General features: G+C 37.2%; 1 protein-coding gene across 1 annotated transcript in view; it reads left to right on the top strand.

Moving 5' to 3' along the window:
* Nucleotides 1-558: 558 nt before the first annotated feature.
* LOC150096504 (glutathione S-transferase kappa 1-like) overlaps nucleotides 559-12,534 on the top strand; it is a 111,301-nt gene continuing 99,325 nt past the window's right edge. Inside the window, exons 1-2 of the mRNA XM_090408455.1 lie at nucleotides 559-694; nucleotides 11,731-11,812. Coding sequence (XP_090264581.1) covers nucleotides 614-694; nucleotides 11,731-11,812 — 163 coding nt within the window. The 5' untranslated portion in view covers nucleotides 559-613. The remainder of the gene's footprint in view (nucleotides 695-11,730; nucleotides 11,813-12,534) is intronic.

Below are 12,534 nucleotides of genomic sequence, written 5' to 3'. Positions count from 1 at the left end.
ATTTTCTCATTTATTCGTTCGCCCACCGTTTGTAGGTCCCTGCTTCGCGTCTTTCCAAGAATAGTCGATTCATGCTGAAGGGGAGAAAGAAATGAAGAACGTCCGAATTGGTCGCCAACACGCGAAATTACGTGCTTTGTAGGTAAAATTTTCCAACTGTTATACAAGCAACATAGTTAACTACAATAATCATAAAAGAGAAGTTAATTTTCCGACCGGTAATAATAAACAACTCATCCCACAATACGGACTGATTACCCTATTATCGGAATGGGTTCTCCTTTTTCTGAGATGCGCAGAAGTGTCGAGGGACCTCTAATCGGTGGGCGAACTTTTTTTTTTTTTTTTATACCGTTCTTCATTAATTGTTTTCCAAGAACTGTTCAAGAAAGATATCCGTAAGAGTTTATTTTACCCACCTCTTACCTGCACCCTCATACACGGCACTGATTGACTATAGGTTTTTCGATCTGTCGCATCGGAACAATATATAAAAATAAATAAATAAAATAAAATAAAATAAATATTGGCTATCATGATAACAAACCAGTTGATGGTCACGTGTATTAGCTTATAAACGATTTCATGCAGGATAATAGTTGAAGTGATTGTAATGGCCAAATTTTCGCATCTTCCAGTTGTGATAGAATTTTTTTATGATGTCATTTCACCTTATTCATGGCTATCCTTTGAGGTAAATTCTAAAACAACTGAGTGCCATCCATATGCACATTTTCTTTTTAGATAGTTGATATTAAGCTAAATATGCCGCTTGAGAGAGATTACGAAACGAAACTGTTCCTGACTAAGCGGAAGTTGGGAAAGGAGAATGTAATTATTTCTTAGAGTCCGAATTTTTATATCGCTTTTATAGTGCTTAAAAATAGTAACTAAATTCATAAAATTTGAACATTAGTTGTTTTAGTGAAACGTTGTTCATCAAGGTTACAAACTTGGGAAATGAACGAAGAAGAGTGCGGGAGGGGGGCTATTAAAGAAGTCAGAGAAAAATATTGATTCGCAATTGACAAAAAAAAAAAAAACTGCAGAGTAAAATTTAAAATAAATTCTTGATTAAAATTATTATTAGGAATGACTCATGAATTAAAACATCCTGGAAGATAACTAGGAGAAAGCAGTTAATTATATGATATTTTTATGAATTTGGTGGTATTTTAGCGGTTATCGAAATCAGTAGCACTCAGGATTTAATCTTGGTGGGGGGGGGGGAGAGAAGACGGTTTGAGAATGCACGCTACGCATCGCATACGACCAATGACTGAGCATCTGCAGTGATTGCTAATTCATAAGTAGTATAGAAATAGAGGACGGGACACAACATAAATAATAATAATAATAAAAAGAAAAGAATTTTAATTAGTAAAATATTTTTGGAAAATTTTCTAGTGTTCCCCCCCCCCCCTTTTTTTTTCTTTGGGGAAGCCAGGGCCCTCTGGGTTCGCCACTGATCGAAATTACCACATGAAAAAAAAAAAAAGCGTGTAGCTACAAATGTTTAAACCAATGAAGCACATCTATGCAATTACATACACATCCAACAATTCATTTCACTTGGCCATTGATATCCACAAAATATTGTTTCCAGGAATAGTGTTATTTATCTCTCCTCTATTCAAGCAATACCGATTAGCATATTAGGAATCGTTGTCAAGGTCTTGGAGAAACTAGTCAAGAGAAGATTACAGGATTGGATAGATGAAAATGGGATACTGTATGGGGGGAGGAGGGCAACATGGTTTTGTGAAGGGTAGATCATGCCTCAGTAACTTACTCACTTTTTATAACACAATAACAGCTGAACTGGATAAGGGTAATGGGTTTACAGTGATTCTACTGGACCTTGCCAAGACCTTTGACAGGATACCACATGGAACCCTAATCAGTAAACTGGAGCAAATGGGGATGGATATAGGTTGGTGAGATGGATGGGAGGGTGGTTGATGGAGAGATACCAGAGAGTGGTTTATTCAGGAGTGGAGTCCAAAAGACGGCTTGTGACTAGTGGTGTGCCGCAGGGTTCTGTTGTTGGACCACTACTTTTCAATTTGTTCATTAAGGATATAGGAAAGGATCTGAGAGGAAGTGTTCACTTGTTTGCTGATGATGCAAAGTTAGGTAGAACAATTGTGAGTGCTCAGGATGTCAAAATTTTGCAGGATGATTTGGATAGTTTGGAGGACTGGGCTAGGGAAAATGGATGTCAATTTAATGTGGCAAAGTGTAAGGTTATGCATTTTGGAGTGGAAAGATTAGCAGCAGTATATCATATTGGTGGAACTGTACTCCAGGAGATTGATGAGGCCAGGGATTTGGGAGTGTTGGTGGATAGGGAGTTGAAGTTTAGGGGGCACATTGCAAAAGTGGCTAAATCAGCTCATCAAATCACTTGGTTACTGAAAAATACTTTAACAAGTTATTGTTCCTCTATATCGAGCGCTGATAACACCCCATCTGGACTACTGTGCCCAAATATGAGTGCAGTAGTCTTGATGGGGAGGAGGTGGAGAGGATCCAGAGATGAGTGACCAAGATGGTGGCAAGTCTGTGGAATGAACCTTATGAGAACAGATTGAAGATTTGTGGGTTGCAAAAATTGGTTAATAGGCAGAAAAGGGGTGATATGATTGAGACATTCAAATTACTGAAGGGTTTCTATAAGATTAATTCAGAAGATATTTTTGAGAATGGGACTGGTAGTGGGAGGACTAGGGGCCATACATGGAAGCTGGGCAAGAATGTGGTTAACAAGGGTTTTAGAGCTAGGTTTTTTACTTGGAGAGTGGTAAATGAGTGGAATAAGCTGCCAGAATCTGTTGTGGGTGCTATGACCGGACCGTGAATGAGTTTAAGGCGAGGTATGATAGATACTGTGTGAATGTCGAATAGTTGTTCTTGACATGATGTTAGGGCCTCCCTCGATGAGTCTGTCGACTCCTTGGAGTTGCCCGAAATAATAATAATAATAATAACAATAAATAATAATACCAGAAGGTGTTTTGTGTGTCTCTCTTTTTCTCTGGTTTGTCTAAGTTATATCAACATTTGTCTTATCTCTGCTCATGATGATTACTTCATTTATCTGTTATGATAGTGCATATTCTAATGAAGCTCTGAATTTACCTGTCTTACTCATATTAGAATATTTTCCCAGGCTTGCTCATCTCAAAAGTAAGGCCACCAAATCTATCTTTCCATAGATATGATGTAATGAATGCCTTGTTTACAATGGGGTAACTGGCTTCTTATTTTATCTTTTCAGTGTTCACAGAGCATTCCTTTGTGCTGTTTGCTTTACTTTGGCAATATGGTCTTGAATTTCAACTTTTAAACTACATTATAGCATGGTTCTTCCAGAAGCACTGTACCACTAATGTAGTATGCAGTTTACAATATTTAAGTTCCAACCTACAGTTTTCAGTGCACAACAAATTTATAGGACTTTTTTTTTTTTTTTTAAATCCTTTAAATGAAATATACAAATATTCATAAATTTGATTTGCATATGACTTAAGAATTTTTGTATTAAGTCATATGCAAATCAAATTTATGGGGATAGATTAAAATTATATGTGTATGCAAAAATTTTAATCAAAGTGAAGCATAATAATGTAAAATTTGCCAGCTTTTTAACTAAGATTTTCATTCATATGAACCTTCTAGAATTTCTGTTATAATAAGCTAGCAGTAGTTAGTAGTTGTACTGGAATTCTGTATTTTTAAACCACTTTTTCATGGTATTCATACATTATAGCAAGAAGAAATCCAAATGCAAATCAAGGCAATGTACCTTTGAATGGCATTATAACTCATGGATTTAAACACATACTGGCACTAAATCAGAAACCTTTATGCAGTTGTACATGAATATCACTTATGCAGCATATATGCAAAATACTTATCCACCATCACTGCATATTCTAGGCAAGAATATGTTTAAGAATGCTGCTGGTTAGGAATTGTCACTAGTGTAGAACATGGAAAAAACAGAGGATCTTTTGGAGTTCAATAAAGGGCTTATTCTAGGTGCCCATCTGACTGGAGCCACAATTTTGAAAACAGCAGTGCTGACTGGTTTCTCAAAAGGTGAGATATCCTGGATATTTAATCAGTAGAAAAATAACTCGCATTGCTTGTCTAAGAGACGTAACTTTGTTCTAAGACTGTCTGTTAGGAACAAGATCACCATTGTCTGTGAAGACTTGTACACACAGGACGTTTTGCTTTTGTCTGTAATTGACTGAAGCATTTATTGAAGGCTGTTTCTGACCCGCAGGAAATTGAAGAGGATCAAGATTGGCATTCACACGCCTATACAGGAACCACTGATTTCTGTGAAGAACCAGAAAGTTTGACTACAATGGTGTCAGGAACACCATGACTATACACTGAAAGACTGGAAAAAAGTTGTGGTCCAACAAGTAATGGTACACCTTGTTCTATACCATTGGTAGTCAGAGAATTTGGGAGTTCCATTCAGCAAAGAACTCAACTTGTCTTGTAAACACAACTCGTGGTTCTGGAGGTGGTGTCATGGTGTGGAGCATGTTCTGTTGGTATGGAACGGATCTCCTGATATTGCTAGAAGGTCAGGTGTTCTCCAAGGAATATCTAACCGTTGTTGTCAATCAACTCTATCCTGCAACGTCGACTTTTTATCCTGCAGGTGACAGTTGTTTCATGGTCTACAATGCTACTGACCATTGTGCAAGTATTGTTCAGCAGTGTTTCAGCCAGCATGACAGCGACATCTACTATCTTTCCTGGCCACCACAAAGCTGGATCTGAACCCCATTGAGAATGTATGGGACATGCTAGAAAAACAGATCTGAATCAAAGGCCTCATCAAATCTGAGCCAGTTAAACCACTGTCTAGGGAATGCCTGGTATGTTGCAGATGTAGCCACAATCCAGTACCTTGTTGAATCTGTGTCAAACTGCGTATGTGTTGTAATTCAGGCTAAAGTAGGTCCAATACAGTATTAAATAAATGTTTCTAATTTATAGACCATTATGTGTAGCAGCTTAATGACTTATTGTCCTTCAGACTATTAGCATAATCATCAAGTTCAAGCAAACAAATGAAAGCTAACCACAATGATTTTCCTGCTTTTTGTTATTGAAATTAGTGTCCTTCATAATGCACCATATTTGTGGGCCAAAAATATTCTCTCTCTCTTTTATTTTAGCTTCACTCATTCATGAGAATGTATTCCTTAGATGAATACTTCGAATGCAGAAAGAAAGCTTTTTCCATCTCTCTCAAGATTGAAACATCAATCTTGTTCTGAAACAAAATTCTGACTAACAAACCAATGCTCACCAAAATATTCCATATACAATGAAGAATCTTAGTGCAAGATTATGTAGTTTCCTGAAGAAATGGCGAGTTGATAAAAAAAAAAAAATCATTCATAATATCAGCATGCCATTTTCCGGTACATAAAGCTCAGTATAACTTGCAAAAAAAAAAAAAAAAACAGAAGACTAAGGTGCTGGTTCCTGGTTCAGCACATTATCTGTGTTGAACCAGCACCTTAGTCTTCTGCCCGCATAATGTGTATTACTAAAAACGTAATAAGCATTATCATTACAAGCGCATCCATTGGTCAAAAGAATTATAGGTGATCCACACTAGCTGTTTATTCACAGGATACTTATCATATCTCTGTAAGTTTATTTACCCTCTTTGGAGCACTCACAACCACCTTTGGCAATCTATGCCAGTCATTTGCCACTCTCCACTGTAAAGAAAAATTTATTCTTTACACTCTTACATAACTTTCAGAGTGATTTCTAGTTCTTTCCCTACTCATGTATTGAAAAATTTCTTTTGTATCATTCTTATAGAGCCCCTTTAGTAACTTATAGGTTTCTGTCGAGATTGCTCTTTTCTATCTATCAACTAAATTTTGCAACCCACGCTAGTCACTGGTCTCTGGTTCCTTCTGCTACTGCTTCATCCCCAAGAAACCTCAGTAACAAAATATGTGCACAGTCAAGGTGCAGCTGTTCTAGCTCAAATTGTCAATGTGTTCTTTGCATTCAAGTAATCCTTTTGAGCTCATTGCTAACTTTTGCAGTATACTTTCTGAGCTTAAACCCTCTTTTCACAAAAGAAATTGTTTTGTCAACAGAACCCAGTGTTCTGAGGTGTTCCCCCTTTCAAGTTTTAATTACACCAAGGTTTGCTTAACTTAGTAATTAGATTAGAACTGCTACTTTCAAATCAATCTGGCTACTGACATATGGCAGTTAGCAATTTGGCAGTATTTGTCATTTCCTAATTTTTGTCACACTCTTTTTCTATCTATCTTTCCATCCATCCATCTTTTATCCATTTATTTGACAGAGTGCCACATGATAAGCTGATATTTAAGTTGCAGCACATGAGTTTAGATGTCAGTTAGTCAACAGGATTCAGGATTGGCTATCTGATAGGTATCAGAGAGTTGTGTATGGTGGGGCAATATCAAGGAGGCAAAAGGTTACAAGTGGGGTTCCAGAGGGCTCAGTACTGGGACTTCTATTGTTTAGCCATTATATCAATGACATTGTCAGTGGATTGCAGGGGGATATTCAGTTGTTTGCAGATGATGTGAAGCTAGGAAGGGGTATTAGTAATAGTGCAGATGTGGCAGCCCTGCAGGAGGATTTGAATAAACTGAGCAGATGGATAAATGAATGAGGGCATCAGTTTAATGCAGCAAAATGTAAAGTCTTTAAGTTTGGGATATATCGATAGGAGGCAGCATACTCTGTTGGAGGAGCTGTACTGGAGGAAGTAGGAGAGACAAGAGATCTGGGGGTGATGATTGATAGAAACCTGAAATTCAGGGAATATATTGCAAAGGTGGTGAAGGTAACCCAGGGGATTGCTGCAATACTGAGAAGGACACTGACCTGCAGAGATAAGAATTGTCATTCCATTGTATAAAGCCCTGATAAGACCACACTTGGACTATTGTTCTCAAATTTGGTTCCCAGGATTTGAAGAGGATAAATTAACTGTGGAAAGGGTACAGAAGCGAATAACAAAGATAGTTTCAGGACTATACAGTGTTGGTTATAGGAATCGGCTGAGAGAATGTGGACTGCAGAGTTTGGTAGGTAGCAAGAGAGGTGATATGATTGAGAAATTTGAATTTTTGAATCATTACTTACTACTATGGTTATATTGTGTATGTATGTTATTATTTTGCTGACCTTCATGGAGTCACAAGACCCATCACAGGAGGTCAACACAAAGTCTGTTATACCACTCTTTAAAGTCATCTACTGTCCACACATTCACCACTTTCTCAGGCAATATATTCCATGCTCCTTCCCTTCTCCATGCAAAAAACTTACTTATCCTTTTACTCACCACTCCCTTTTACAACTTTCAGGAATGGCCCCTTGTTCTTGATGCTTTTCTGCCATCTGAAAAATTGCTTGTTAGCATAATAATAACCCTTTAGTGGATTAAATGTCTCAATAATACCCTCCACTTTGTCTTCTGTCTGCCAAACTTTGCAGTTTGTATGCCCTCAATTCGTCCTCATAATCAGCATAGTACATCCTAATATCATTTTTTTTTCCATTATTGAATAATAATAATTATTATTATTATTATTTTCTAAAATAAAGAGCCAAAAGCTTCACTTCAGCAATGCAAATTTATAAAAATTAAGTGGATATTAAATCCAGCATTATTTGAAAGCCGAATATAGAAACTATAAAAGTTTCGTGTGAAATTTGACCAGAGAGCTTATGGGAATACACTCGCCAATATTTATGCTTTTTCCTAGCTGGACCTTACAGAAGAGATGATCGCTATGCCCAAGCATCCATATAATCCCCTTCTATTGGTTAATTTTGAAAAGGTTTCACTGGTCTGACAGCTGTTTCAAACTGGTTGGTTTTCATCAGAGATCGGTATTTAAGTAAAGGGCCTCTCTAAAAATTAGGCGATCTCCTGGACCACTTCCCCTACAGGTGACTGAAAGATCGTCAACTCAGTGTTAGTTTCACTCAGTGACAGGCTCACCCTATCACTGAGCAGAACCGCTCATATTCCAGGGAAAAGCATCCACCGACAAAGTCCCACATGGACCATGCAGGAAAACACTTTCCCTGGAGACTCAAAATGCTCTCTCAAGGCAAAATCCCCCAGAAATCTTAAGCCCCCCCCTCAGCAGGACACTGTATAAATAAAGGCCTCTCTAAAAATTAGGTGATCCCCCAGACCACTCAAAATGAGTGACTGAAGGATCGTCCAACTCAGCATTGGTTCCACTCAGTGACAGGCTCACCCTACCACTGAGAAGAACTGCTAATATTCCAGGAAAAAGCATCCACCAACGGGCCATGATGGAAAACACTTTCCCCAGAGACTCAAAATGCTCTCCCAAGGCAAAATCCCTTGAAATCTTAAACCTCCTCAGTGGGACAAGACTTGGAAGAAACCTTAAGAGAGCAAAAACTCTCAGTACTAAGGAACTTGAAACATCAGAGATGTGTGTATTTTTCGTTAGTGAACTCTTGGTCAGTGTGTAAAAGTATTTTCTAAAATAAAGAACCAAAAGCTTCACTTCAGCGATGCAGATTTATAAAAATTCAGTGGATGCTAAATCAGCATTATTTCAAAGTCGAATATAGAAACTATAAAAGTTTCGTAGAAAATTTGACAAGAGAGCTTACAGGATTAGCACAACTCAAGAGCTTATGGAAATTCGTAAATATCGCTGAGTGTATTCCCATAAGCTCTCTGGTCAAATTTCATACGAAACTTTTATAGTTTCTATATTTGGCTTTGAAATAATGCTGGATTTAATGTCCACTTAATTTTTATAAATTTGTATTGCTGAAGTGAAGCCTTTTGGCTCTTTATTTTAGAAAGTACTTTTATGCACTGACTGAGAGTTCACTTACGAAAACACCTTTCCAATGTTTCATGTTCCTTAGTAGTGAGAGTTTTTGCTCGCTTAGGGTTTCTTCTGGAATTTTTCTCCCAGTAAGCGGGAGCTTAGATTTCTGGGGGATTTTGCCATGAGAGAGCATTTTGAGTCTCCAGGGAAAGTGTTTTCCTGCATGGCCCATGTGGGGCTTTGTCGGTGGTTGCTTTTCCCTGGAATATGAGCGGTTCTGCTCAGAGGTAGGGTTAGTCTGTCACTGAGTGGGGCAATCTTTCGGTCACTAGTAGGGAGTGGTCCTGGGGATTGCCTAATTTTTAGAGAGTCCTTTAATTAAACACCAGTCTCTGATGAAAACCAACTAGTTTGAAACAGCTGTCAGGCCAGTGAAACCTTTTCAAAATGGACCAACAGGAGGGGATTATATGGACGCTTGGGCATAGCGATCATCTCTCCTAAAAGATCCGGCTAGGGCATCTCGTAAATATCGGCGAGTGTGTTCCTATAAGCTCCCTGGTCAAATTTCATACAAAACTTTTATAGTTTCTATATTTGGCTTTGAAATAATGCTGGATTTAATATCCAAATTTTTATAATAATTGTTATTATTATTACACCCTCCATGGTAGAGAAGGCATTAGGGTTTGGAGCTGTTTTTCATAGTTTGCACTGGGCATTCTAGTTCTTGTGACTAATGCTGTTGCCTATAATAACATTCTAAACAATTCTGTGGTTGTAACTTTGTGGTAACAGTTCGATGAAGGCCCTTTCTTATATCAACATGACACTGCTCCCATCCTCAAAGTGAGGTCTATGCAGGAATGATTTGATGAGATGGATGTTGAAGAACTTTGCTGGCTTGCACAGAACCCTGATCTTAACCCTTTCAACACTTAACCCTGTGGGATGAGTTAGAATGCTGATTGCAAGCCAGGCCAGATAGCTCAACATCATTGACCACCCTCACTAGTGCTCTTCTAGAAGAATGGAAGGGAATCACCATAGCAATGAACCAAATTCTATTCAAAAGCCTTCTCAGAAGATTGAAGGCTGTTATATCTGCAAAGGATATACCAACTCCATATCAATGCCTTTCATGTTAGAGTGAGATTTGAGATGAGCAGGCATTGGATATTTTTTGGTCAGATAACGTATTTTTCACATCCCTCCTGAGTGCCAAATTCCTCAGTGTCATTTCCAGTATTCCTCTTGGTCCTCTTCTACCCTCCAGAGAGATTCTGTATCTTTGTTTCTATTCATATGTTTAACTCATCAGTGTTATAGACCCAGCACCCTTATTCCCAATATTTCTGGCATTAGTATGCAGGTATAAAAGTATGTTAAGTCACATAAGCCCTTTTATGTTGTTTTTCCTTTATGCTGCCTCATCAGTTTGCAACCTCACTATCTTCCCTTCTCATCACTATACTTTCATATTTTCCTGGATATGACATGCCATTCTATTTGAGACTATTCCACCTACACTCTCACCACTATAGTTGTTATATACTCTGGCACTTTTTTTTTTTTATTCTTTTCCTCTGTTCTTCTCAACCCTGATCACTCCCATTTCCAGTTACTTTCACCAAACACTCTTGCTCTTTTGCATTCTTTTGCTCTATTCTGTTGCAGTCACTCTCTCTCACTTTTGTATCTACCTGCCTGCTGTCTTTCCACATCCTACTGCTGAGATCAGAGAGAGAGGAAGATTCTTTATCCTTTCTCACAATGTTGTTTTCCTAGTTGTCTTTTTCTCTTGCCTCTTATTTTGTTCTGATTCCCAACAAATCCATTCAGATGCAGACCTTTCCAACTTTCTCTTTTAATTTACTTTATGTACAGCCCAGCCATCATGCTCTTTGTCATCTCTCCTTCTCAACCAACTGTAATATCTACTGTAATATAATATCTAATAATAACATCTTTCAAACTATGCCATTATTTTTCATCTACCACAACTTCCTCAAATCCCGTTCTTTTTATCAACAGCCACCACTAACTGATGTTTGTTCATTCTTCCTTAAAAGACTTATTTGTCGCATTGTTGCTACCTGGAAAAAGATATCTTATTAATTTTTTTTTATCCACCACAACTCTGCTAGTGAAATCTGCATACAGAAACCTTTGCTTATGCTTTTGATTCTAGTTTTTTTATAGTAACTTTCTCATCCACGTCAGTGCCAGTGTTGTTATTTCTTGAAATACCTGATTTCATCTTATGCTCATTTCTCTCTTCATTCTCACTGACTCTGACGTGAGTTCCGATCTACTTTAATTACCCATTTTCCCACCCTCCCTTTTTGTCTTCCCCTCTCTTTCCTACCTTCTCCTTTTTTCCCCCTTCAAAACTTCCATCATTACACTTAATATATCCATATTTTCTCATCCATTCTCATCACAGTTCAATGTTACTTTCTTTTAAACACACACACACAATGTATAAGGTAAGCTGAATTTTCATGCTTTTCATTATATTCTTCTAGAGCACAGGTTCTTAAACTTTTTTTATATGCATTCTAGCAGTACTGGTTATGTTTTTTACTGTAATGTCAGATTTTGAGCAGTTTTAAATAAAATGAGAAACAGAAATATAATTGTGTGACATTATATTTAATGCCACACAATTAAAGTTTTATAGTTTACAAACTTTGCATATGCAGATAAAAATCAAAAAATTTGAAAAGATAGAATGAAAGATTGTACTGTATAATAATTTCAATATTTCTATAATAAATATTTAATTTACTCATGTTTGCCAGTGTTTCCTGTGGCTCCCAGAACATTTTTTTTTTTTAATTAATGAGAAATATCAATATAGGTACTCTGTAGATACAGATCAAAATGGAATATCAACTTGGTGCTTAAACCTTTCTCTCTTGCTGGAATCATGAAAGAAACAGGTATGGCTTAGTTAAAATTTATAAAATTTTGCTAATAAATTATTAAAATAATTTTCGTCATTAAAATCAAATAAAATTGAAATATTGGCCTTTATATTAGATGCTGTGTAGTCATGGGTTAAACATGTGTAAGCTATCAAATTAATGTTGGGATAGGATAGGGGAAGAACAAGAGGTTATCCTTGAAGGAAGGTGTGAGTAAATGGTTGAGAAGAAAGTTTGTTTGCATGGAGAGTGGTAAATGATTGGAATGTGTTACCTGAGAATGTGATGTCTGCAGAGCATGAATGTATTTAAAGCACAATATTATGAGCTGTGTATATAATGGGGGAGACCTCCCACAATGAATCTTTGGCTCCATGGAGGTCTGGGAATAATAATATTCAGTGAAGCTGCATCCATAAAACTACATGTAGAATTCAAGGCATTTGGGAGCAGTGAGATAGCCTCTAAGAGAGTGAGAGGGGGGGGATCACTTGTTAACTGAATTATCCTCATTGAATATTTTAGAAAAGTTTTTGGTGCACCAATTCCAAATATGAAAACAATATTATAAGCATTTGAACGTGGGGATTTAGAAATTGTATCATGTTAGCAGCTGTACAGGAGAAAGAAACTGTGTTTTGAACAAAAAAGAAGACACATATTTTTTTTTATGGAAGCTGAAGAGGTTTGATATCATGTTTTTCTGCTAGAAAGCCTAGTTGAGTAATTCAGCCAGA

Source organism: Typopeltis vanoorti, chromosome 18, assembly GCF_054136105.1.
Source record: "Typopeltis vanoorti isolate ZY-2024b chromosome 18, IOZ_Tvanoo_1.0, whole genome shotgun sequence".
NCBI classification, from domain to species: Eukaryota; Metazoa; Arthropoda; class Arachnida; order Uropygi; family Thelyphonidae; genus Typopeltis; species Typopeltis vanoorti.
The sequence above is the reverse complement of the archived record's forward strand: the minus strand, read 5'-3'. Positions and strand labels throughout refer to the sequence as shown.